Source organism: Scatophagus argus, chromosome 6 (assembly GCF_020382885.2).
Source record: "Scatophagus argus isolate fScaArg1 chromosome 6, fScaArg1.pri, whole genome shotgun sequence".
In the NCBI taxonomy this organism is placed as follows: domain Eukaryota; kingdom Metazoa; phylum Chordata; class Actinopteri; family Scatophagidae; genus Scatophagus; species Scatophagus argus.
In genome coordinates, this window is record NC_058498.1 from 26,256,341 (window position 1) to 26,283,769 (window position 27,429).

Here is a 27,429-nt window from a genome sequence, read left to right on the forward strand (position 1 = left end):
AAATTAGAGCAAAAAAGATACAACTACTACTACAATAATAATAATCATAATTATTATGATTATTATTAGAAGTATAAAAACACTTCGAGGTGAATTGTGAACTCAGACCTGAGCTGTTAAACACTTCAACATTTACATGTATAAACACTGTGTTACTGTTTATTGTCACTGACTGTGATTGGAGAAAACGCAAATAGCACATAACACGCGATGCGTTGGAATCTTGAGGAGGGAAAGAGCAAACAGGAGTGTCCCCTCTCCCTGTTCCCCACACAGCAACACCCACACGTCAAAAGGTTAAGAGCCCTGCTGCAGCTCATCAGTCTTGTCTGGTTTGTTTAGGCTTTGACAGTTTTAGTTTTGATTTCATGTGTCAAGTACAGAGTGTAAAGCTTCCTGCAGGATCCAACATAGCACAGCTGTCCAGATGTGTCAGGTAACAGAACAGAGCAGGATTTGGGTTCTGAAAACCTCTTTAGATGGGATATTGACTTTCAACCCTGTAACCTGACAAGTCCATCTGCATACTGAAATTGGTCGCTGTTTTCATACTCCAGCATATCCAGAGCAACCTCACAGCTCTCCTTCACAACACGTTCTCTGTCTTCACGGTAATGCTGCAGCACAGCCACACACTCCTCTCTGCCGATGGAGCCAAGAGCCTCTGCCGCCTCATGTCGAACCATGGGGTTCTCTGTGGAATGCTCCAGAGCTGCGCGCAAGGCTGGCACCGCTGCCGGGTGCTGCATCTGACCCAGGACATAGCCAATCTCATGACGGAACAGAGCGCTGGAGCACTGCAGGCCTGGAAACAAAGATGGTCAAAGAAAAGTTTAGGCAGTGGCCAACACTACTCCTCCGTTATTGCAGGGCTGCTTCACTGAGAAGCAGGGTACGTGTATAATATCTAAGATTTCGCAATATCATTACCGTTCCAGTACACTCAATGTTCAAGACTCAGATCCGTTTCTTTTTTCTTAATTTCATTTTATGATTATAGTGTTAATCACATGGAATCTAGTCTTTTCTGATGTGAACAGTGAGATCAGAATTCATGTGGTTTTTCACCCACTGAGCACGCCCACATCACGGTTACTTTTAATCAAATAGGACAAAAGCAATGATGACAGAAAAACGGCAGGTTGTAAATAGATATATGTGAAGGTACTTCACAAAGCCCTTTAAGGCCTCTTGATCTCAGCCTGAAAAGCTGATGGACAATCTCTACACTACTGCACCAGCATAAATTTTGTTGTTGGACTGTCTTAGCAGAAACATTTTCTGTTGTTCATGCGTGCATGCCTGTTGTAAAAGTGACGTTATGGTACAAATCTGTTCACACTAATGCCAGAAGTTTCTCATACATATACTAAGATTAAGGTCAACAGTCAAGACAAAAATATAGCTGTATATAGAAGTTCATCTTAAAACATCTGAACATTGTGGGGTTTTTTTGGTAATTTATCTGTCTCACTGATTCCCTCCTCACTTTAGATCCTGTCAAAAAAGGCTTCACCTACATAATTTAAAACTCCACTCACTCCTTAAATCTGAATCTGAAGAGTTTTAATTAAAGAGTTTGGTCTAGACCTGCTCTAATTGGAAAGTGTCATGAGATAACTTTTGTTGTGAATTGGCGCTATATAAATAAACTGAACTGAATAGATTTTGGAGTAGGGAATTGTGTGCTAATACCTGACAACCGATGGTACCATATCCTTGACCTAGTCCACTCTTCTGTTTGCTGTGAGCTAGGCATGGTCTATTGCAGTGTAAGGTTCTTTTCAGGGGTATTACACATATACCCAGCAAAAATGTACCAAGATACCAGTGACACCTGCAATTGGTGTAAACCAGTTGCCAGCAAACCAAACTACCATGTTCTGGTAATGCCAAAATTTAATGGATTTATACTAAATACTTATTACCCAATACCAACCCAATTTCTGTGCCTGGGGCATCTCTGGATGGAAGGGCCACTTGTTTATTAATGATCAATTAAGAATTTTAATCTTCCACACTCTTAAGTATTAATTTTATGAGCTGTTCAGTGACTGTGATGTTGAGTTCTTTTGGATGGTAGTCAAAGACCAGAATGTGCATAATTTTGGGACTGTCACTGTTGTACTACAATAAAAAATAAAAATCTCTCCAAAATTCAGTGCAAATGATGACTATTACAAAATGCTCCAATTCACAAAAAAAATAAAACCGAGTTCAAAACATGAAAAGGAGCAAAACTTTTAAGATAGTTTTGTAATGACTGCAGTGATGGACAAATATAACGCTTAAGTGCAATATTGTAACCCACCGTCTCCAAGTGCGAGAACAGCTTCCTCGCTGCCAAGGTTGCGCAAGGCAAACATGGCCCGATAGCGTTCAAAGAGTGGCAGACTCTCATCCAACAGGATCAAGCGCAGCTCTGACAGACTCTTTCTCACTGCTGGAGGGGCTGGGTCTACAGAACAGTAGGGGTTCTTATCTGTGTTTGCATCATCCAGCCGTTTCTCTCCTCCACTCTGCAGCCACTCCAAACGATGAACAGCCAACTGGCACGTTTCTGCAACCTATGGGGAATGTTGGGGAGTGTAGCAGAAATGTATGTGAAGATATGCATTTGGCTTTATAACTGATACAAAAACAGATTAATCCATTTAAAACTGATTTTAGACGTTATTTTCACTCCTTCAGGATAACGACTCTAATTAGAATCACATATTACAGTGTTAAAATTAAATCACCATAAACACATCAATCTTTGTAGGAATGTCAGAAGAACACAGAATAAAATAAAATAAAATAAAATAGGACAAACAAAAATAAATAAATAAATAAGTATAAATGAATAAATACTTAAACAACTAAATACTGAATAAAAATAAATACGGTAATAAAACACTAAAACAGAATTAGCAAAACCAAAAAGAAATAAAAGATATTAAAAGGGATATTAAAAAGAAAACCAATTTGAAGATATAAAAAATATCAAAACCAACGTTACAAAGTGCTTTACAACAAAGATAAACAAAAATTAAACACAGCACTGCAACACTGCGGAACAAAAGCGTAAAATACAACAAAAAATAAAATATAAAAAGAGTGGGTGCAAGTGTAGTTTTCAGAGTGAAATACAGTGTAGCTGAAAAAGTTAAGAATGAAAATAGACCTAAAAATGACAACCAAAAACAATAAAAAGGCTTTCCATAAACACTAGCTTTTCAAAGTGGCTCAAAGAAAATAGAGATGGAGCCCATTAGAGATTGCACATTAAAATATGAAATAACAATACATTTATTTGCAATTCAGTGTAAAAAATAATAAGTTAATTTAGTCTAGTCTGGTTATTTAAAGATTAATAAATTTACATGGAAAAAAATATTTATGCCTCTTTTTACAACTAGTTATCAATTAATTAAATTGTTTATTACTACTATGTTTATTACTATCTTCCAACTGCAACTTCTTCACAACCCTAACCTTCTAACACCATTTCACTCTTTCATGTTCTCCTGCTTTCCACCTTTAATTATGTTTGAGCTTTTATTGCTTTAATCTAATTCTGTTGTACTGAAACTTGTTATTACTCATTCTGTAAGTTGCTTTGGATGACAGTGTCTGCTAAATAAAGTGTAGAGTAATGCAATGTGTAATATTTATGTGACTCTTGTAGTCCTGCATAATATCGAACAGGGAAGTGAGAATTTCAAGTGATCATTTGAGACGCTTGTGGAGATGTAATCTAATGCCTGATGCACTGCCATCCAATAATGTAGAATGAACCATGGTCCAGACTATTGATAAGTAGGTTTTCACATACAAATAATTTGCCTTGGTATTTTGGCATAACAATAGATGTAAAAGGGGCTGTGTCAAAGGAATGTGCAGAAATTATCTCCACAAACCAAAGATGCCTTATATCAGGCACAAAGTAACCGATTCTGTCACGGTGGATGGCAACATTTTCAGCAGAGTCATACCCAAATGAGAGGCCAACATCTGAGTGCTCACTCGCTGTATTCATCATTATCAACCTTCTGTTCGGTTACAGAAGTCTGCCTCAAACTGTTTTACCATTTTATTTTGATCTACTTTTACTACTGTCACAGTACGTTAAATACCAAAGATAATCGAATCCGGCGCCCTAAGTATTTAAATAATGACTACTTACATAACATTTTTGTTCAAAGTGCTTAACAAGTTTTTGTATTATGTCCATACCTCCATGACAGGATCATCACTGTATTCTTTGAGTAGGTCCAGAACCACAGGATCCCCAATTGCTCCCAGAGCTTCCCCTAAAAAACAGACATACAGTTGGAGTGACACACAGGCACATTCACACAGCAATGTTGCCTAATGCAGTTCAAGTAAAGTATTAAATCTGAGTTAGAACTAAAAATCTACGACCTGATATCTCTGTTTGAGAGGAAAAAGAAACATATAAATATTGCAATAACTACAACATCTGACTCAAGACCAACAATTTTCCTAACAAATAAATTCACTGATGTTTAAACAGAAGCTTAAACTTACACTTGTCAACCAACCAAAAGTAAGAAATGTTAAAGTTGAGAACAATTTAATCTAGATGTAAAAAACTATCTAACTTTTAAACTATTAAATTAATGGGACATTGCAAAATGTTATAGTTCCACTCATAATCCTTTTAAGCAGCAAATTTTTTATGCTAAATTTAATATATTGTCTCTATTAAGGCCAACACTATATTCTGCAGTACGGCAGGGCTAAAACAGCACCCTGTCTACTTGATAGAATCCTTGTTTGACAGTGTGTTTGGGAAGAACAGACTTGCTTGGCAAATGACAACCCAACCCATCCAGCCAGTCACAAATGACATTTAAACCAAGAGGGCTGCACTAGTCGGAGGTCACAAATATTACCGGTAATGTTGAATCAGTGCGTACATTTGCAAAGACCATGTCGGACTCCGTAGTTTTCACTGGACTCCTGCCCAATCTCACCAGTGATGACATATTTAGCTAAATGTCACCATTCAATCGCTGGCTGTCGAGGTGGTGTCCAGCAAATGATGTGGACTTTGTAGATAATTGGCAGACCTTTTGGAGAAGACCTGGTCTCATTAGGAGAGACGGCATTCATCCCACTTTGGATGGAGCAGCTCTCATATCTAGAAATCTGACTGAGTCTGGCCTCCAACCACCTAAATTAATTAAATCAGATACAAAAAGAGGTGTTATACATAAAAATCTAATAAAGATCAACACCAACACCTCCACAGCTACAACAAATAGGAGAATTAAATGTGGACTGTTAAACGTTTCTATCATCTAAAGCTGTACTACTGAATGAATTAATATTAGATTATAATATAGATTTATTTTGTCTAACCTGCTCGCTCACCTGGTGTTTGGTGTTGCAGATTTACTTAGATTTACTTAGATTTAGTATAATACTGAGGTTTGCATATTAAAGCAAAATGCACAAAAATTTGAAAGGAAATGACGTTCCTCCAAACTCACAGAATCTCACTAAAATCGGCAAGACAGACTTAGATCGTATAGGAAGGCCCTACGGACTGCCAGAGAGGCCTATTACTCGAAATTAATTGAGGATAACAAGCATAATCCCAGATTTCTCTTCAGCACTGTAGCCAGGCTGACAGAGAGCCATAGTGCTATCGAGCCTTGTATGTCTGTAACCCTCAGCAGCAATGACTTTATGACCTTTTTTAATGACAAGATTTTAAACATTAAACATTTTGTAAAACATTTTTACACTTTTTTATATTGCTTTGTAGCTATGTTAAGATTTTTTGTATAGGTTTTTCCTTTCTTTCACAGTATCATCACTGTGTGTAATGCTGCTGCTGCACTGTAATTCCCCAGCCTGGGATAAATAAAGTATATCTATCTATGAGCCTGTGAATATTCTCATTCATCCAGGTCATGGTTATCTCAAGGAAATTCAATCGAATGCAACTGGACTTAGTTATTTGTCTGGGACTCGCTTGACTAGGCTCGCTTGAAAGCGAGCATGAACTGATGAAGCCTCTTGGATGAGAGATGAAACGTCTTCAAAGACAAATAACTAAGTCCAGTTGCATTCAATTGAATTTCCTTGAGATATATCTATCTATCTATCTAAAATTCAACACCTGCTAGCCTCAACTGGTACTGATCTACCTTCAAACAGTGGAGCCTTAGAAACAGCAGTAGAACCAGATAATTATCTTGACTGCATTTCTCCCACTGACCTTCATCAGCTGAAGTGAACCATATTTTCATCTAAACCAACAGGAGCCCATCATAGCACAGAGACGGCATGGTATGTCTTAAAGAAACCTGGATGATTATCCAATGATATTGCAACCCTAGATGGCTTAGCCGTGGCCTCAAGCTCCACTGTAAGGAATTTAAGAGTTATCTTTAATCAGGACATGTCCTTTAACACACATAACACACATTTCAAAGACTGCATTCTTTCACCTCTGCAATATTGCAAAAATTAGGCACACTCTGAGTCAGAAAGATGCAGAAAAATTAGTATTTTATTATACTAATTATACTATACTATAATTAGTATAGTAATCAGGCTGGATTACTGTAACTCCCTTTTATCAGGTTGTCCCAATAAGTCTCTAAAGATTCTCCAGCTAATCCAGAACACTGCAGCACGATTACTCACAAGAACCAGCATGAGAGATCATATTTCTCCTGTACTGGCTTCTCTACATTGGCTGCATGTAAAATCCAGGATAGAGTTTAAAATTCCTCACATATAAAGCTCTGAACGGCCAGGCACCATCAAAATGTGAACAGTTGATAGTACCCTGTTATCCCACCAGAGTTTTACATTCAATATGCAGGGTTACTTGTGGTTCCTAGAGTCTTCAAAAGTAGATCGGGAACCAGAGCCTTTTTTTTTTAATCTGTTCTACTGTGGAACCATCTTCCGGTTTCGGTTCGGGAGGCGGGCACCCTCTGTATGTTTAAGAGTAGACCTAAAACTTTCCTTTTTAATAATGCTTATAGTTAGGGCTGGCCTAGGCCGGCCCCTAGTTATGCTGCTATAGGCTTAGACTGCTAGGGGATCTCCCATGACGCACTGAGCTCTCTCTTCCTCTCCCTCTCCTTCTGTACAAATTTATGTCCCATTAATGCATGTTACTAACTCAACTTCTTCCCCGGAGCCCTCGTGCCTTCTCACCTCGCAAGGTCCCATAGATCGTGGTTGGACGTCCTGCTCCGGTTCTGCTTGAAACCTTCTGTGATTACTACTGTTTAGTCATAATTTATTTCCATTCAATTACTACTCTGTAGCTCTGGATCTTTCTCATGTGGAGAAGGCTAAGAGGGACCACCACATGACTGGCCGACATCATGCCCAGCACGCACATCACAGACAAAGCCATTGCCACTTTGTGAGGCCTGATGCACAACAGGAGAGCACTTGTTCTCTGGAGGGGCACAGCATTGCCTTCATGATGAGTGAATCCAGACACACTCCCAGATAAGTTACGGGCTGGGAGGTAAGAGGAGAGCTCTTTTGCCAGTTTATGTCAAAATCCAGCAGTAACAGGTGACTCAAGAACTCCACTGTGGGGAGAGCCACGCACTCTCTGGATGCTGCCATTATCATCAGATTGTCCAAATAAAACAGCACTCTGACGCATTTCCTGCATAGGGGCTCTAAGGGCACACATGAGCCAGAGAATACCTGATAGGGAAACAGTTGAACTGAAACTGCACCCCGTCGAAAGAGAAATGCAGGAATTTCCTGTGTTTGGGGCTGATGGGGACATGAAAGTATGCGTCTTTTAGGTCGATAGCCGTGAACCAATCGCCCCGGCACACAGACTCTAACAGCGCTTTACAGTGAGCATGTGAAACAGTCTCTTCACTATTCATCATGGCAGAGGCTGTGTGTCAGTGCGAAACACACCATACTCACATTGGGAAAAAAAAGAAAAACGGGGCCAACGCAAGTCTCGTAGAATGCGTCTGCACGCAAGGGATAAACCCAATAGCGACAGCTCTTAGATGGCGAAGCCTATACAATATAGAAGCACACACTTGTGCAATCTTAGTGCACAGACCAAGTTAAGCGTGTTTGATAGTGAGCTGATGTCTCAGTGTGTGCTTGCATGTTTATGTGAAAGTTTACCTGCTTCATGCCTGACCATCGGCTCCTGTTGTGTATCTTTGAGTACAGCAGTCAATGTGGGTATGGCTCGTCTGTCTTGCATCTGTCCCAAGCAGTAGGCCAGCTCATGTTTCAGCAGGGCAGACTCATCAGTGAAGGCCTTACTGATCCATTCTATAGCATCAGCACCTGACACACAGGTTACAGCTTAAATCAGTACAATACAGTATAACACAATACGAGACTGTAGGACAGCCTGGAGTGTCCAGGAAGGTGTTATCTTATCTCATCTTGACTTTCCAAAGGTGAACATTTATTCATGGTGCTCTCATGTAACTCATGCACAATTACATACAAAAGAAAAATATTCTCAGAAAATTCAGAATTCTCATAATTAGAAAACCGCATAGGATTTTAACACTAATTTCAGTGTTCACAAATGGATACAAACAAAATGGAACTGTTGTAATTCACACTTAATGATACAAAATTGACATTTATCATATTAGGAAAGTGCCCTCAAGGGTGAAAATCACAAAAAAAATTGAAAAAATGAAAATGCCTACAATTTAGTCATGAAGTGCATGTGAACTGAAAAATACACTGATAAATTGATTTGTTAAAAAGGAAGGAGTTTCTCAGATAATCAATGATCATCAATAATATCCAAATGAGATTAGGCAGTCAAAATTCACAATCACAAAAGTTAGTCAGTGAGAATTAAGTATAAGATGCCGGGTATGTAAGCGTTCAGCGTCACTTGCTTTAGCAGTTCGTCAGTATGTGTTTCTGTTTGCTAATTGTTGCCTTTAGCTGAACAGTTGCTTGTACCAACAATTCCTTGTAAAACATGCAACAATGAAATAGGGTTAGCCACCTTCTCATTAAAAAGGACACTGTGAGGCAAATCAGCATATCTTCACTGATCATATAAATCTTCCAAGACATTGACCATATTGGTCAGGCTCTAATTTTAGTTTTTAATATTCTGCATTTTTTCCCACATCCAAAAGTACACAAGCACAGTCCGGGTTCATACAGTCCTCCTGATAAACTCCGAGTTCCATTAAAGTAGAGATTTATTTCAGAAGCTGAAAGTTTAAGCTACAAGTGTCCTCTGTGCTGTCAAGTTTATAATTATTGCTTATAGTTTTGTTGTGGAAAGTGGACTCTGTAATCAGTGAAGGAACTTGTTGAAGATACACTCACACATCAAAACAATACCCAAAAAAGAAATCACCTGGAAACCTTGCTCTGCTTGACAGAGAATGGTGAATAGCAAGTAAGTGAAATAATTCTTATTATTCTTCATGTTTCAGTAAGCCTTTCACATATGTTTAGGATGCATGTTCATGTCGCAATGAAAATATGATGAACTCATTTTAACCATTAATTATCTTGTTCTACATGCGATACAATATAATATGTTATATTATGTAATTGAGGTATTAATAATATATAATGGGTTTTTATCAGTCTGGCAAAACGTTTAAGTCACTTTGCCAATATTCATCTGACTGTAACTTGAGCTAGATTCAGTTATTACAATTGTTACCATTTCTCACTGTCATGTATGTGTCACTGTTTTGTGGACATGTTTTACCTCCCAGGTTCTTCAGGGTGAATAAGGCTCTGAAGCGCCGGGTCAGGTCGAGTCCTGGGTCCACCAGAACCTGTCCTACTGCTGCCACCTGCTCAACACTCGCCATACTGCCGCACAGAGAGACAGACAGCTTTACTTATTTGGTTTGCTGATCTGAAACACTACATTATGCCCCTGTTCCCTAAGACTATTAAACCAGTCCTTCTTTAAAGCACTGATAGATAGACAGGTAGATAGATTGATAGTTCTGAGATAAGACAATCCTGTTCCCAATCAAAACAGTAATATCCTCAGCTGTGATAACGTGAAGTACGAGACATAAAAAGACACAGTCAGCCAAGAAATGCAGAGTTCGCAAGCGAAAACAAAAATATACAAAATTAAGCGAAAACATGTAATTCAACGGTTGAATACAGAAACATCTTTACAAGTTAACAAAATTTCAGTTACATATCCAAACATACACATTTACATTTTCAAAACTACTGTCATAGATACAAAACCCAGTTTTCTACTACACATTGGAATAATATCCCAGTTAGACTAGATTTTCCGTATGCGCCACGTTACGGGTAACAGGTTCACTGCGTTATGAAAGACTGACTCGGCTGAAGCTAACTGTTAGCTGCTTAGATTTTAGAAAAGCTCAATGAAACCAAGCTGAGCATTTCTCAAACTTAGAAAACATAGAATTAAAGTGATACAACACTAAGACATGATGCTAACGAGAGCAAATTTCGCGATAAACCACACCAACCTTCACTGACTACAGACTGTATTCCACACCTGAGTCTTCACCACCGATGCAGCTGCACGCGGTTGACTCCAGCAACTTCCGCTGGCGAAACAAGGTTCCGGGATAATTGTTCCGGGATAATTGTTCAGAATTTCCAGAAATAAATCGCTAATGTTCTGTACATAGATAAAACAAATTGGCGTAAGGAAAACTATTCAGGAGTGTTTGTGTTGTATGGAGCCAAATCAGAGGCAAAAGTTCCATTTATTTAAAAAGGATCTGAACTGAAAGTTGGAATTTCGATTTTGAACTTTTGAAATACAATACAATACATACATATAATAAATACAATACAGTACTCGAACTAAAACAAGTGTAGGGAAGTTTAAATACAATTTTTATTCAGTTCTGAAAATTATTTTGAATAAATTTTCTGTTTTCACTTTCACATATGTTTCAGTATTTGAGGTCTTATATTTTTAGTTACAAAGTTCATGTTTTCAGATTTACCTTCTTATTTAGCTTTTAGTTTAGGTTTAATCACTCGGTGAATGAATCACTCAATGAACTACAATCTCCTGAACCATTTTCCTCTGAGGGATACACTTTCGTGGCGACCGTTGTTCCCCGTTGTTTTAACAGATTTAGTCTCCAGATAAACCAACTTAAAACGTTGTGCTGGCAGTAATGAGAAGAGAGTGAGACTCACCAGCTGTAGCAGGCACTGGGCAGGAGCGGCGGAGGGAGATAGGGGTGTGTTGTGTTCATGTGTACCTCGGAGAAAACTAACCTTTTTTTAAACTCTGCTTAATTGCCAACTCACGTACAGCAGGACACAGTGTGTAACAAGTAGTGTGTAAAACCCAGTTTGAGAAAATGCGTGACTCTCATTGCAACAATTTGCGAGGGAACGGTGCATGTTCAGTGTTCCTTCACTGAATGTAAGGTGGAGTATACGTTCAGCGAACGGATCACTAAATGAGCACAATTTGCCGAGTAGACCAGTTAAATAGCATACCAAAGGACAGGACACTTAAAACATCATGATTTATAAACGAGTTTATTTTTACAAACGTGTTTGTTAAAGCAACACAGCCACAACACTCTGCTCTAATATAATAAAGTTGACCAACAGTCAGTCACTGAAAAGCCTAATTAAATAATTATGAGAAATAAAGCTTCTTAGCTTACATTAGAAAGGTCCACATCGTCAGGAACATATTACAACATTAGCTGAAACAGTCTCAGTGAATACCTACATCATACCTACATCTTTCTGTAGTGTAACCATCTACTTCTTTAGCTTGACCAAATCTTCTATTATTTATTCCAAGGCCGACGTGTTCGCGTCAACCGACTCTTTGATCTTGATAACCGCCTCCGTATTTGCCATTCAAACCCTTGAATGTGGTCACTAAGTGCATCGAACGGCCGATCGGCTCTGAATTGCATTAAAAGGACGCTGTTGGAGACGCCCCCGGGTTCGGACTGCTTTGCGGTGTATGTTGCCTGTCTGGTCGTGTGTCGCGAGCCAGTCTTGGAGACGCTTCTTCACTTTCTTGCTGGTCCATGCAGTCTATATCATCATCATCATCATCACAGGCTTGTTAAAGAGCTGCTAATGAGTAGCAGTGGTCTTTGCTACCTCCGGTCATGTTTGTCTGCGTTAAGAGAGTGAACTTAAATTTAAAGTTAGGTCTCAGAGCCTGCAGAAAGTTAGACCGCTCAGTCCGCCATTTTAACACGCCCCCCAAATGTGGGAGTCCTTCCTATATTGTAGTTTCTTTGGATAGACGACTAGCTACGTCATCAAACATTGACGGAATAAGGTCCGTCACGTGCTGTAGAAAGCTCGAGACCAACATGGCAGCCTGCATGAAGATGCTCGACGCTGCGAGACAACTGCAAAGACAACTCCTTGTTATGAAATCAAACTGGCCTGCAGTGTTCAGGGGCGGCGGTATTAGCTCTCATCTGAGCGACTTGTCAGCCCTGAGCCGGCTCCAGCCCTCACGGTTCTATACCAATGCCCGGACTTCTCATAATACCTGTACCAACTGCTTCTCCAGCAGTCAAGTCAACGCAGCAATGACAGCTGGCTCTAGGGTGACCGTCAGATCTCACCGGTGGATGCGGGTCGGAGCCGTTTTCGACGGCCAAACCGATTTCCTCACACCGACCTCTCGACCTTACATGATTCTGAGCAGGACGTTCGGCAATCCGGCCGGCGGTGCAGGCTTCTCTGGGGAGGACGGTGGGGAAAGCCCAGGCTCTGGAGGAGAAGAGGCTGGGGGGAATGGGGGAGGTCCGTACAGTGGACCTCAAATGACGGCTCTCACTCCCATGATGGTCCCGGAGGTGTTTCCCAATGTGCCGCTGATTGCTGTGAGCAGGAACCCAGTCTTCCCCCGCTTCATCAAGATTATAGAGGTGAGGCTGACGTAACGTTACATGTTCTGTGCGCTGTTACCCTGGGTTCAAGACCAAGGGATGATGCAGTCACACAGCCACGCGGTTTATAGAGTGAAAACTCTTGGATGCCTCTTATGTTGTCGTACAGGTTAGCTGGTATTACTGTTCTTTCTGTCTGTCTGTCTTGCAAGTCTGGTTTTGCTGTTTTAGAAGATGCCGTGGTTTATGTCAGTCCCTCCATCATGTGTTGTAACGCCTTAAAGCGTCATTTCTCTTATTTTACACAAGAAAATGTAAACATTTGTGTAATGTTCTCAGTGACTCTGGGAAAATTTGTTCCACTATAAGAAAATAATCCTGATAAAGGCAAATTGATCTTATCAGTGTTATGTCAGCTGAAATTGACTAAAGTCCAACTCAGAAGTTTGCTGTGGTGATGTGAGTTTAATTGAGCATACAGGTACACTGGTTAGCTCACCGACACGGCTCAGGCAAACGGGTTTGAAATTCACAACAGAAAGGCTGAGATCCTTGCATTCCCATCTGCTGTGATGTCTTTTACTGTGCTACACATGGTTGGTGTCAACATCAAAATTTTAACCAAAACCCCCTTTTTTACATCCAGTTTCATCATCCTGCTTTTGTCATCAGTGCGAAAGGGTACAGTCAGAATTTATTCTCACGTGATATGTCTCTAGAGTAGTGGAAAATGCTGCAGCACTGATTGCGTAATAACATTGTCGTTGGCTCACTTTGGTACTGAGCATATGTAATTCATAACAGAGATGGCAAAAAGCTAGATTGCTCACTCTTTAGCTACTTCCTTTGTCAGCTATGCAATAAAAGTTGCATTTAATTCAGATTGTTATTGAATAAGACTGTCCTGAAAGTTTCCTTCCTTTAGAAATCCCATGTTGGGCATGATTACTATTGCAACCAAAGGTTAAAGTTACATGTTTTCAAGTGCTTGTGTTTATCTTCCCGTTAGGTAAAGAACAAAGCATTAATGGAGCTGTTGAGGAGGAAAGTTCGTCTGGCTCAGCCGTATGCTGGAGTCTTCCTTAAGAAAGATGATAAGTAAGTTTTATGCTAGAATTGCAGAAAGTCAGGTTGATACAGACCTGAGAAGGAGACCTGTACCCCCTTTCTATCTGTTTACATGGTCTTCACTAATTTTACTGGTCTTACCTCTTTACCTCATATTTTTGATTGCAGCTGTTTTACACAAGTGTGCACTGCGGTACTTCTATTTTGAAGCAGCTTCAAGAATGCAGCGCAATGTAGCATAATGTAGCATAATGTATCTCATCCATTTGAGGGAATTCCATTGTTTGTATTTGATGTGATGCAGAGATGCCATAGTGAAGAAATTTTTTCACTGATTAATAAACACTGGTGTTACGATTAATTTACACGAAAAGACACTCAATATCTGTAGAACACCGTATGAAATTGCTGCTGACTTAACTGCTATTGGTCATCAAAAAAATGTTTACAGTGTTGACAATTTACAATGTAGGAGATCAGTTTGAAGTATCACAGGGAGTAGTTGCATACGCTTTATGGGAGTAATAGAACAAAGAGCCGCCATGGCAAAATGAAGCACTGCACATCTCAACTTCTTTACTCTCATTAGTGTTATCAGGTTAACTATTAGCATTGGGTTTAAATCCAAAATACTGCCAAAGAGGTGCTTTTGCTTTTTTTAGTTTGACACCCAATCCTCCTGGTTTATCATGTGTCTGTCATCTGATTATGTGATGTTTAAAAAAAAAAGCTTTGACCCTGTACTCCCAGCAATGGCAGCAAGCCTAATGCGATCTGATTTATAGTAAACTGTGTTAGTACCAGTCAAGTAGTAATCAAATGTGCATAGAACCTGTGTCAGTGTTTGTGTGTTGGTAGTAATGAGTGTTTCTATTTCTTGCAGCAATGAGTCAGATGTAGTGGAGTCCCTAGATGCCATCTACTCTACAGGAACCTTTGTTCAGATTCATGAGATGCAGGACCTGGGAGACAAACTGAGGATGATCGTCATGGGACATCGCAGGTTAAAAACATTAATGGAGCTAGTGTGCAAGAATATTTTGGTTAAAGATATAATGATTGGTTGGAATGAAAATCTATAGGTGCTACTCTCCATGGCACACTGTTGCCTGTACCTTGTGTCAAACTGTGCTATATGTTTACTGTGGTGTGTCAGGATCCGCATCACAAGACAACTGGATGTGGATTTAGAGGAGGCAGCAGTATCCCCTGATACAGAGTCTGAGTCAGAATCCCAACCCAAGCCTACACCAAGACGCAAATCCAAACGTGAACGGAAGGACCAAAGAGGTTCTCTGGCAGAGCAGCTGGAGGACAAGGTCTGTAATGTGACCTTTACATGCCAAATCAGTAGCCCTCTATGCATGCTGTCAATTGGTAGCATTGTTCAGACAAAAAAGTAAGCAGGACACTTAAACAATCTTTTGAACCTTAATCCACAAAGGTTTGTTGTTGTGGTGGTGGTGGTGAACCCTTCAGGATGGAGTTGTAAAACCTGGTGGAGAAATGCTCTGAATTTTATAAGTCTCATAAACAAATGATAAAAGTTCCATAACTCTCATCAGACATTTAGCACACCGATGGACAACAAAAGCAGTCTCACAAGTGGAACAGATTCCAGTAACAGAGGTGACATCTAACATGACCCCCAGTCTCTAAATGCCTCACACCACCTTCCCAGTTGGTATATATGCCCGTAGTCTAGGCTGATATGCTCTCCCACAATAACTTTAAGTCAAATATCTACAATTTACATACAGAAAATACATACACACACCTGCTATTGCCTAATACAGATCATAACAAATACACAATAAACTGAGGAAATACCAAAAACCCCTCACTTTTTTCCATTGACTGTTCGGTTCAGTATTACAAGGTAATTGATATCTTCTTTAGTCTTTAGCTTCATTCTCTTTTTTGCTCTCTACAGCAAACATGGCCCTAGAAGTAGACCTCAAAGTGAGAAGTACGATTCTTGACCACAACAAAAAGCACAACATAACCAAATTAACTTTGATTATTAATCTATTGTGTCACACTTCACACAGTCAAGTCCTGTTTTAAATGTATGACCATTAATATATATATATATATATATATATATATATATATATATATATTTTTTTTTTTTAAGGTTGTTTGTGTGAACCAGTTCAATTCGCACCATTGATTGTATGTGAAGATAGACAACACAGAGCTCCCCAAAAGCAAAGTCAGAACATCTGGATTGTCCCCTGTTGGCTGGCTGCATTATCATAAACCCCAAAACCCAAATAAGGCAATGGCCAAACTAAAAATCTCAAAGCACACATCAAATCAATTTTTTGTGAAGATGGTCATGGTCATGCTCATCATCATTATTTTAGGTAGTTCTTATCACATTGATATATTTTCAAGTGTTTATGTTACTGATAACTTTGGTTTTAATTTGATATCCGATCCTATAAAAAAGGAGTGAAATGTCATGATGGACAGCTGACTGCTGCTCATTGGGTCAGACAGGTGTTTGAGCCAGATCCCGAGCCTGCAGCTCCACCACCTGATGACCACTGTCGAGAATCTAGTTCCAGGTGACATTAGCTGAAAATGGCAGTGCTTGTGTCTGGAATATTTTGTCTTCACTTTTGTACAATGGGTCTCAATAGTCTCAACAATACAAAAGTTGAGACTATGTGCGATTAGCTGACTAGTCATTTAAATGTTGCCACCCTTGCCAACATTGCTAACCTTCATCAACACCAAAAATACTAGATGGTTATTAAACAAATTATTTTTTTTAAGTATATATATTGAATTTCATGAGTAAAATCAAGGGCAGAACAGAACACAAATAGTTTTTTGAGCTCCCCACTAAGCTGTGGCTACTAGGCTAGGTTACTATGACCATGCTGTCTGCCTTTTCCCAGTACCTTTGCCTGTGGTTTGTAGAGTAGTATACCTTGAAGACAATTTTTGTTTTGATAGTTCTATTTACTTACTGGTGACCTGTCCAGGGTGTACCCTGCCTCTTGCCCAATGCCAGCTGGGATAGGCTACAGTCAACTCACAAGCCTCGAACGGATAAGCAGGGATAGATAATGGATGGCTGGATGGACATTTGGCTCTTCATTCACCATGCTCCTATACGTCAGTCTCAGAGGCTGAGGCAGTTTCCTCTTTGTGAACCGCAAGGTCTACTGGGAAATGCAGTTCATCAATAAGAGCCCATTAAAATAATAAATAAGATAATAAATAATCCCACTTCAATTATTAGGTTCTTCTAAAATGGTTTTTAGTTTAATGTTTTTAAAAGCCTTGTAGTTGTTTTCTCTGCCAGTTGTGCAGCAAGGATACTTCTGGTCTCTAGGTAGAGTTTTGGTGTTTCACTGCACATAAGATTCCTGAAACTCCCCCCTTTTTTAATACAGTATCCACAAAAAATTCTGTTAAGCCATCTGACTTCTTTCCCATCTTTGGAGTACTTTTGAGTTAACTGAAGGGTGGTGACAATGGTTGGCCCACTTGTAGTTAATTGGTTGGTGGTTTTACTTTAGCACTGTAATTATAACAAAAGAACCTGATCAAACATGTGAATATAATACAGCAGTCTGTACATTCACAATGAAATCTTACCTGTCATTTTAATTTCATATGTATAAGGGCAAATTTCTAATCTAAGATTAAATTTAGTAGGTCCAGTAACTGCATCTGTCTTAATTAGAACCTGGATTATGTGTTTAACTTCTTCATATTTATCTAATGTGATTGCATGTGAAATATGCCACTTTGTTGTAAACTTGTCCATGTTAAGTTTCAGCTGGTGCTGCCATGACATTTGTTCAACCTACAGTAGGGTTATAGGGTTATTTAAAAAAAACAAGCATTTTTGATGCTCACCCATAAGTATTTATAGTTTGTTACTTTTCATGTTTTGATTTTATCTCTGTTGATTATCAGATTTCAAAATCAGATCTGAGCTCCAGTCTTCAGCCTCTGCCCTCCTCTGACATTCTGATGGTCGAAGTAGACAACATTCAGCATGAACAGTTCACAGTCACTGAGGAGGTCAAGGTACAGAACATTAATCAATATATGTAGCACAACAGGGGCTGGTAAGACAGAAACTTTTGCCAAGTGATACATTTTATTTATGATGCTCTAGCAGATTTCACGACACAGATTGTTTTACTACGAAAAGGAAACCTCTTGTAGAATCCAAATACTGTAATCTCTGTGATGTGAGCAGGCATTGACAGCAGAGATAGTAAAGACCATCAGGGACATCATCGCACTCAATCCCCTCTACAGGTTAGTTCTGACACTTAAACTAAACCCATAAAACATCTTTTCTGATGAAAATCATTTTAAATAGATATTTAATAGAGTTACTGATTGATTCAGGTTCAAATGTGGACGTTTTAGTTTTTGAATTTTACATTTTGTGTAAATAATAAATAAATATGCATAGCGACTGCCCTGTACAGATTGAAACCCAGTTATTGCAGTTGAATTTTGTGAGTGGCTGATCTGGACGCGAGTGTAATCCATACAAATCAGCTGTAGAGTTCTGCTCGTCTCTTCTTACTCAAACTCTGCAATTTACTCATATAAATTGCACTGCAAAATGTTGAAAGTAAATCTGTGATTCACTAAGGCAGCAGCTAAATAAGTAAAAATCATTTCAACTAGTCTCAAGTGTTCTCAAATATGCCTTGTTTATGTGTATGGCAGAGAGTCAGTCCTCCAGATGATGCAGGCTGGTCAGAGAGTGGTTGATAATCCCATCTACCTTAGCGACATGGGAGCAGCTCTGACAGGAGCAGAGTCACATGAACTACAGGATATCCTGGAGGAGATCAATGTGAGCAGTCTGCACTCTTAAGGCCTGTTTGGGACTGTCTTCTTTGTGAGAGACAGTCCTGAAATGAACTTTCTCATCCCCAAATAGCACACAGACATCTCTCTTAAATTTTTTAAAAGATTAAATTCAATTCAACGTTGTCATTGCACAGAATGCAGTCACATTAACAACAACAAGGACAAACAATACATAGGCTTTTATATTGATATTGAGCTTCTTCCACTGAAGCTGTACAAAGTAGAAGGAGTTAAAAGTGTGCAAAGCGATGAAACCTGTTGCTGTGTATCTCTGCAGATCCCGAAGCGTCTGTACAAAGCTCTGTCTCTGCTAAAGAAGGAGTATGAGCTGAGTAAACTGCAGCAGCGACTGGGCCGAGAGGTCAGAAGTCATCAGAGATCACTAAACATATGAGCATTAACTAGCGGCTATCCTCATCACCCTCAGTCATACATCTGCCTCCTTGCTCTGCTCACAGGTGGAAGAGAAGATCAAGCAGACTCATAGGAAGTACCTGCTACAGGAGCAGCTCAAGATCATAAAGAAGGTAGACACTATACAGTGCATCTGGAAAGTATTCACACCGCTTCACTTTTTGCACATTTTGTTATGTTACAGTCTGATTCCAAAATGGATTAAATTCATTTTTCCCTCAAAATTCTACACAAAATACCCCATAACGACAAAGTGAAACAAGTTTGCTTGGACTTCTTTACAAATTTATTAAAAATATAAAAACAAAAATATAACATGTACATAAGTAGTCACACCGTGTGATCAATACTTTGTTGAAGCCCCTTTGGCAGCAACTTATTTTTGGGCAGTTTCTTCCACTCTTCAATGCAGAACCTCTCAAGCTCCATCAGGTTGGATGGGGAGTGTCGGTGCATAGCCAGTTTCAGATCAGAGAGATCCAGAGATGCTAAATAGGGTTCAAGTCTGGGCTCTGGCTGGGCCACTCAAGGTCATTCACAGAGTTGTCCCGAAGCCACTCCTTTGTGATGTTGGCTGTATGCTTAGGGTCGTTGTTGTCCTGTTGGAAGATAAACCTTCATCTAAGTCTGAGGTCCAGTGCACTCTGGAGCAGGTTGTCATCAAGGATGTCTCTGTACATTGCTGCAGTCATCTTTCCCTCGACCCTTACTGGTCTCCCAGTCGCTGCTGCCACAAAACATCCCCACAGCATGATGCTACCACCACCATGCTTCACAGTAGGAATGGTATTGGCCAGGTGATGAGCAGTGCCTGGTTTCCTCCAGACATGACGCTTGTCATTCATGCCAAAGAGTTCAATCTTTGTTTCATCAGACCAGAGAATTTTGTTTCTGGTGGGCAAACTCAGTCTTTCATATGCATTTTACTGAGGAGTGGCTTCCGTCTGGCCACTCTACCATACAGGCCTGATTGGTGGAGTGCTGCAGAAATGGTTGTCCTTCTTGAAGGTTCTCTCCTCTCCACAGAGCAATGCTGGAGCTCTGTCAGAGTGACCATTGGGTTCTTGGTCACCTCCCTGACTAAAGCCCTTCTGCCCCGATCACTCAGTTTAGTTGTCCTGGTGGTTCCAAACTTCTTCCACTTATGGATTATGGAGGCCACTGTGCTTTTTGGGACCTTTAATGCTGCAGAAATCTTTCTGTACCCTCCCCCAGATCTGTGCCTCAACACAACCCTGTCTCGGAGGTCTACAGACAATTCCTTTGACTTCATGGCTTGGTTTGTGCTCTGACATGCACTGTCAACTGCGAGGACTTCAGGTGCATCCAGGAACAATTTTGAGTGTCATGGCAACGGGTGTGAATAGTTATGTACATGTTACATTTTTTGTTTTTCATTTTTAATAAATTTGAAAAAAGTTGTTTCACTTTGTCATTATGAGGTATTTTGTGTATAATTTTGAGGGATAAAATGAATTTAATGTATTTAGGCTGTAACATAAGAAAATGTGCAAAAAGTGAAGTGGTGTGGATGCTTTTTGGAAGCACTGTATGTCCTCTGATCCTATGTCGTACGTCTGCTTGTCATTGTCTTCTCTGATGTTTAGACTTGAAACCTCCTTTCCCTGAATGTCACACCTATGCATTTTCCAAAAATGTGGGTTTTCAGGAGCTGGGTCTGGAAAAAGAGGACAAAGAAGCTATCGAGGAGAAGTTCAGAGAGAGACTCAAAGAGAAGACTGTCCCTCAGCCCATAATGGACGTCATCAACGAAGAACTCAACAAACTGGGACTGCTGGACAACCATTCCTCTGAATTCAAGTTGGTCTCGTGTCTTTTCAAGTGTCTCATGATCTCAGAAAATGTGCACAGAAAATGTGACCTTTTCCAGTGCAAATCATAAAATTGCCTCCTATGCTAACTATTTGTTTGCAGTTGGCATTAATGCTGAAATTAAAAAGAAAATCAAAATCAAAAAGAAACCAAAAGCTGCAGGCATCCCTGGGTTCTGGGTTATTGACTTAGTAGGGAGAGTCTATAGTGCTGCTTTCACATCTTCCAGCAGACTTTCAGAAGGTACTTTGTCTCTTAGCAATAGTAATCGACCACAGGGGTGCCAGGGGCCCATTTCAGAAAGCAGGTTTAGTAAGTAAGCCTGAGATGTGGGAAACTCTGGGTTAACGATTTCATTAAGAAAGGTAACTCAAACCTGAAACAGAGGCGTAACTCAAGCTCACTTCAGAAAGAGAGGTAACTTACACTCAGAGTAAGTTACCATGGTAACTTAGTCTATGAACATAACCTGATTGGAAGCAGGTTTTCTTCAATAAACTCTGAGTTTCTGTCCGTCTCCTCCTCAGCCAGACCGCTGCTTCATTTCCTCATTCATTCATTCATTCATTCAGTAACATACATTTTAGCAGAGACTGACCAAGTAATTACTATTAAAATAGCAAGTCCTTTTATTGAGGATCCTATAGATGAGATAAGGTAAGTTTTCCTTTGTTGTCCCACAATGGGAAAATTCACAGGTGGTGATCAGGAGGCTGCTTTAGTTCGCAGGGTTTACGTTGGTTATTGATTTTGAGGCCCAGACTGGATTGTTTATCTTGTCCTGATGACTTCTTAGTTTAGCGGTACCGTTTTTCTTCCTTGGTTTTGGCCAACTCCTCTTTAGGCTTTATGAAGCATCATTTCAAAGTTGAAAAATTATTCTCCAACAATACGGAACAACCATAAGCCTGTTACATTTAAGCCTTACCTGATAAAATTATGTTTTTATATATAAATTTTAGCTTCTGTCACGTTCTTTTCCCCCTGCCAGATTGCATCTATATGAGAATTAATGTTTAGGTTCAGTACCATTTTAGCAGTTTTCATCTGTGATATTTTAAGAGTGATTAAATACTAAACTTAAGCGTTGACTCGAGCATTTTCTCCCACCCCGACTCTCTGTCCTTTGCTGCTGCCAGTGTGTTCATGATGTGCTTATTCTCAGCATATGCCTGCATGAGGACTTCTAGTTCAATGGACGAAATATACGGGTCCCTCTATTTCTCACTGGGAGGGGATTGATTAAACACTGGAGTCTGTTGGCTTTGACAGCGTTTTCCATCACTTGCGTCAATATCATAGCCCTTGATTTCCGAAAATATACTATGTCAGCTAGTGATGTCAGCACTAACTGTTGCGGAATATTTAGACAACTGTTTTAGTCATGTTGTAATAATTGACAGACACTATCATTTCGCTCTGTGCATGTCCTCGCGCAGAGCAAGACTGAACGGAGCTCAGCTTCGCAGCTGAGACACGAATAGACTATTAACTTTTACTCTTAAACACAAAAAGGTGAGTGCAGAAATGAAATAAAGTTCATAACTGAAAAATAAAGTATAGGCTAAAACATATGTCCTACAAACAGTGGGCACAGCGCAACTGCGCATTAGGCTAAAAAAAAAAAAAAAAAAATAAATAGGGTGGTCTGGGTGTATCTGAGGGATGCTGCCGTTGTTGCGGGCGGGTGCACCTGAAGTTATAAAACGATTATTAGGCTAAAACATTGAAATATGCCAATTCTGATATGATCATTATACTCAAAACGGACGGAGCAACCTAACGCAAACAGGTTAGCTTACCGTTTTTAGGTGATATGTTTGTAGTTGAGCTGTGATATGCAAGCTGTTGCATATCACAGCTCGATGTTGCATATGTTGCATATCACGTTCAACTTTTTTCTGTCTTCTACTACGTTCTTTAATCTATCTGTCTAGTAGGTTGGACTAATCCAAAATATTCAAAACAAGGGGGTGTTCTGAAGACAAACTGAAACCGGGATGCTCTGAAAACACTCCCATTAGCACTTGTTACTTTCCTCTTGATGAAATTAACATGGCAAAAAATCGACCAATCAGAATTTTGGTCGAGCCAGAACTTGGCGACCAATTAATCGACCAGTTGACTGGGAGGTTACAGCCCTACCAGCTTCCAGCTATGTCATGATTTTCATTCTCAGGTCAGCTGGCCTTGTGTTCAGGGACTCTGTATCTGTTGTTGGAGCTTGGCTTGGTACCCAGTGTCAGAGTGTGGGGATGATGATATCTGTCACCTGATCTGTTGTCCTTGCTCCTCCTAGCATTCCAACAGTTCTTATTTTCTGGTCTAATCCATGAATGCCTTGGCCCTTCAGGTTCCGCACTGGATACAATCCCTGGGCTTCCTTTTCCAGCATTAATGGGTGTATCTCTGTCATAAGTAATAAGTGCTTCAGTAATAAAGGCAAAAACACAGTCACTATGGTACACATGTGACAAAAACACCATGGATTTTCGTGAGAAACACTTACATTCTAAAATTCAAAAAATTCAAAATTTAATTGCAGAACCTGGAAGCATTACTTAGTGGCATTACTTGCCACTATTTCGCAAGATATTTCAACACAAACACAAACACACATATAAAGCTAAGTTCCAGATTATCCATGTGGCAAAGTATAGAACATCGAGGAGAGAAACAAGATAAGTTTGCGTGGTGAGAAAGAGAGAAAATTAATATCATAAGGATAGCCCCCCCCCCCACCGATGGTACTCACTCTTCAGGAGAGACTTCCAAAAGTGAACAGTCCACAATACTGACTATAAATGTGGAAACTCATTGTGTGGTCTCTTATAAATTTGCTTTATTTACGATCAACTCTCAGAAGATGCTAACAATTTTTACTCTGTGTGAGGCCCTTAGCTCTTACATCTTTTTGTCTTATTTGTGTGTTATGTAATCCTTTTGTGAATTAACCCATCAGGATACTGAAAACATTTCTGTTCTTGTTTCCAACACAACAAACATGAAGAAAGTACAAAAACAACCACAACAACCGTGTGTTTCAGTGTAACCCGAAACTACCTGGACTGGCTGACCAGCATTCCCTGGGGTACCAACAGTGAAGAGAATTTATCATTGGAGAGAGCCAAAGAGGTCCTGGAAGAAGACCATTATGGAATGGATGATGTTAAAAAACGCATCTTGGTCAGCAAATGCAAACACACCATTAACAATCACAAGATATTAAAAAATGCTTTTTGACCCGGATGACAGATGTTAAAATACGTCTGTCCATGCATCAAAACCTGGAGCTTTTTCTAGCAGAAATAAGTGTTACTCCCTCTTTGTCTTTGTGCAGGAATTCATAGCAGTGAGCCAGCTGCGTGGTTCCACTCAGGGGAAAATCCTATGTTTCTATGGTCCTCCAGGTGTGGGAAAGACCTCCATTGCCCGCTCCATAGCCAGAGCCCTTAATAGACAGTACTTCAGGTTCAGTGTGGGAGGCATGACAGATGTGGCTGAGATTAAGGGACACAGGTCTGGAAGTCTATACTGCCATTACAGTGCATACGCATGTGTGTGTGTGTGTGTGTTTGTTTGCACGTATACATGTATATATAATGCTGCATGGTATCTCCACCCCCTTCGCTTTTAGCTATCCATCAAATAAATTCAGAAAATGACAAAAATAGGGAAACAAAGAATAAAAGATTTTCTAAAATGTGTTTATGTTTGTCAAGGAGGACATATGTTGGAGCGATGCCAGGAAAGATTATCCAATGCCTGAAGAAGACTAAGACAGAAAACCCTCTGGTGCTAATAGATGAGGTCGGTATGGTGCTGCTGCTGTATTTATGGCTTTTGTGTCCAAAATAATAATAATAATGATATATATATATATATATATATATATATATATATAATTTTTTTCATTTAAATTTTTTAAATGTTTTTTTAATGTTTTTTTAATACCAAGCATATTTATCTTTTGCATGGACCCTTGAGTTGCAATTTTAATCTTTTAGCTGGTTGATGTGCATACATGTACAGCAGGGTTCTGCAATTAACTTAACTCAAGGGCTAAATTATGTCAAGCTTGCTAAGCTAAGGGCCAAAACATCCAGTTGGTTTTTTTTTTTACCATTGCATCAATAAAGTGTTTTATGTGGTTGTTTTTGCTACCACTACTACTATTATTATTATTATTATTGTTGTTGTTACATTATTATTATTAATAGTAGTCATAATAATTTAAAGCTTGTTTTTGAGGGTCAAACAAGGGAAAAAAAGCACTCTTGAGACAAAGTAAGTTCAAAACCAATCATTTTAATTATGCAAATGCCAATACATGGACAATGTTCTGAACCAATAACCAAAACAATGCCTAACAACAACTTTACATCACTGATACACAGTAGGAAAAGAGTTTCCTGAAGCAAAGATAACTGTGTCAACTTTTCCACAAAGGCCTGACATACCTCTGCTTACCACCAATAACATCAAGAACAACAAATCTGCAAAATGTCCAAACAACTTTCCACAGAGACAGGTATCGGCAGTGTTTCTGCAGTCACATTCACCCCTAGAAGAGCCAAGTGACCGTGAAGCCGGAGACAGGCAGAGAGATTTTCAGTTTGTCACTTTTGAAATATGATGTTAAATACCTCAATAAGACAACAATACATTATTATTAGGCACTTTTATATGTGTTTACCAAATAATGCCAGTTAGTAAGTTTTGGTTGTTTTTGTGGTAAACAATATAACTTAATTTTTTATTATTTAATTGCTGTATCCAATTTTCCCAACTAGCACAGCCTTTCATTGATTCTGTTCTCTCTTTGCCTCTGTTTGTTTTTTCAAGCTCTGTAACATTTGAAGTGTAAAACATGTTTTATACAAATGAAACTTTTGGTAATTATCATGTAGCAGAGATTGACAAATGGACCAAGTAAATGGATTTTCTCAGTTAGTGAAGTGACAAAGATGGGCTGAGGGATCCTTCTGATGTGTGGATGGTATTCTGTTGTGGCAGTCCTGAGGCAATGGCCAACATGTACATCTGTTTTTGTCCTGATTCTCAATAGATTTCACTGAAAAAAATATGTAAGTGGAGGGGAACGTTGTGAGTAGGAGCACTGCAATAGCTCTCGTGTTTTTGAATCAGGCTTTGGGAGCCACACTCCAAAAGTCACTCACCCCAACTTCCTTGTCTTGTGCTTTGAGCAAACCAGATGGTTGCGGTTTTTCATGCATGCCTGGTGGTGACTTAGTTCAACTAATTTGTTGAGAGGTGGTTTAGCTAGTAGAAGATTGTGTACAGCTGCAGTATGTCGCGTGTTGCGATGCCTACGCACGTTCTACGGCATATAGGTCAAAGGTCATGTGTATGGTGTGGGTCGAGGTTATCAACAATGCAGAGCAGCACGCATTTTATTACACATGTTGTGCATTATTATTTCACATATTATGACAATACTCAGGCCAGACATTTGGCTTCCATTGACTGCTAATTGGGATTCACTGATGTACAGTGTTAGTGAGTAGTGAACTACGTAATTAAAATAGTCCTTTTTTTTTTATTTTCTAGTAGCTTTAGTAGCTGTTCAGTTGCATTCATCTTTGCGTAGTGATTCAAGTATTTGACGTACTTTTTCATACACTTTTTCTGATCCTGTCGTTTAAGCAGGAGATCCTGCTCGGGGAAGTAAAAAGATCAGTTTAGACCAGTGTTCAAACTGTTAATACTGTCTAAAAAGATGCAAACTGAAGACTGTAAGAGTAATATGTTTAAAGAACTGATGAAAAAGAGCTGTGCTCAAATCACTGTCTAAAAGTTTTTTTTTCCTTTTTTACTGTTTATAGTTTTAGTCAGATAATACAAAATCAAAATATAACGTAATTTTCAGTCATTGTGAAAACCAAAGATGTGATTGTTTTGTTTTATTTAATATGTCTTTTGTGGTTAATGCATTTCTAAAGATTGAGAAATTAACTGGACAAGATAAACCTTGTATGGTTGGGAACTGTGTTGGAGAGTAATTGTGGTAATGATTCTTTTTCTGACCTGTCATTACCAGGTGGATAAGATTGGTCGTGGTTATCAGGGCGATCCATCCTCTGCATTGCTGGAACTTCTGGATCCTGAACAGAATGCCAACTTCCTTGACCACTACCTTGATGTTCCTGTAGATCTGTCAAAGGTAAGAGTACCATATGCTCTTTATGTGCAATTCTACAGTCCCAGTGAAAAATGATACACCCATTATTCTCTACTCAAACAAAGGTTTTGTTTATCTGCACGGCAAATGTGATTGACACCATCCCAGAGCCACTCAGAGACAGGATGGAGATGATCAATGTGTCTGGATATGTGGCTCAGGAGAAACTGGCTATTGCTGAGGTACTATGAACGTATA

General features: G+C 39.4%; 2 protein-coding genes across 4 annotated transcripts in view; one reads left to right on the forward strand and one right to left on the reverse strand.

Moving 5' to 3' along the window:
* Positions 1 to 137: 137 nt before the first annotated feature.
* dohh (deoxyhypusine hydroxylase/monooxygenase) lies at positions 138 to 11,015 on the reverse strand. 3 transcript variants are annotated; one of them, XM_046391087.1, is made up of 7 exons: positions 10,974 to 11,015; positions 10,514 to 10,639; positions 9,728 to 9,834; positions 8,146 to 8,313; positions 4,219 to 4,295; positions 2,312 to 2,567; positions 138 to 805 (listed from the first exon to the last, which is right to left on the reverse strand). In XM_046391087.1, exons 3-7 carry the CDS (start codon positions 9,831 to 9,833, stop codon positions 495 to 497), a joined length of 918 nt encoding a protein of 305 aa, XP_046247043.1. In that variant the 5' UTR covers position 9,834; positions 10,514 to 10,639; positions 10,974 to 11,015; the 3' UTR covers positions 138 to 494. The 3 variants fall into 3 exon arrangements, with proteins under 3 accessions (XP_046247043.1, XP_046247041.1, XP_046247042.1); XM_046391085.1 differs by having other exon boundaries at positions 10,485 to 10,639; positions 10,974 to 11,014; XM_046391086.1 differs by lacking the exon at positions 10,974 to 11,015 and having other exon boundaries at positions 10,485 to 10,642.
* Positions 11,016 to 11,871: 856 nt separating this feature from the next.
* The window catches only part of lonp1 (lon peptidase 1, mitochondrial), a 29,711-nt gene continuing 14,153 nt past the window's right edge, over positions 11,872 to 27,429 (forward strand). Inside the window, exons 1-15 of the mRNA XM_046391083.1 lie at positions 11,872 to 12,893; positions 13,864 to 13,952; positions 14,806 to 14,925; positions 15,079 to 15,241; positions 17,862 to 17,975; positions 18,151 to 18,212; positions 18,636 to 18,765; positions 19,060 to 19,143; positions 19,241 to 19,309; positions 20,866 to 21,017; positions 24,077 to 24,215; positions 24,370 to 24,548; positions 24,752 to 24,839; positions 27,091 to 27,213; positions 27,297 to 27,413. Of these exons, the coding sequence (XP_046247039.1) occupies positions 12,117 to 12,893; positions 13,864 to 13,952; positions 14,806 to 14,925; positions 15,079 to 15,241; positions 17,862 to 17,975; positions 18,151 to 18,212; positions 18,636 to 18,765; positions 19,060 to 19,143; positions 19,241 to 19,309; positions 20,866 to 21,017; positions 24,077 to 24,215; positions 24,370 to 24,548; positions 24,752 to 24,839; positions 27,091 to 27,213; positions 27,297 to 27,413 (2,406 nt within the window). The 5' untranslated portion in view covers positions 11,872 to 12,116. The remainder of the gene's footprint in view (positions 12,894 to 13,863; positions 13,953 to 14,805; positions 14,926 to 15,078; positions 15,242 to 17,861; positions 17,976 to 18,150; positions 18,213 to 18,635; positions 18,766 to 19,059; positions 19,144 to 19,240; positions 19,310 to 20,865; positions 21,018 to 24,076; positions 24,216 to 24,369; positions 24,549 to 24,751; positions 24,840 to 27,090; positions 27,214 to 27,296; positions 27,414 to 27,429) is intronic.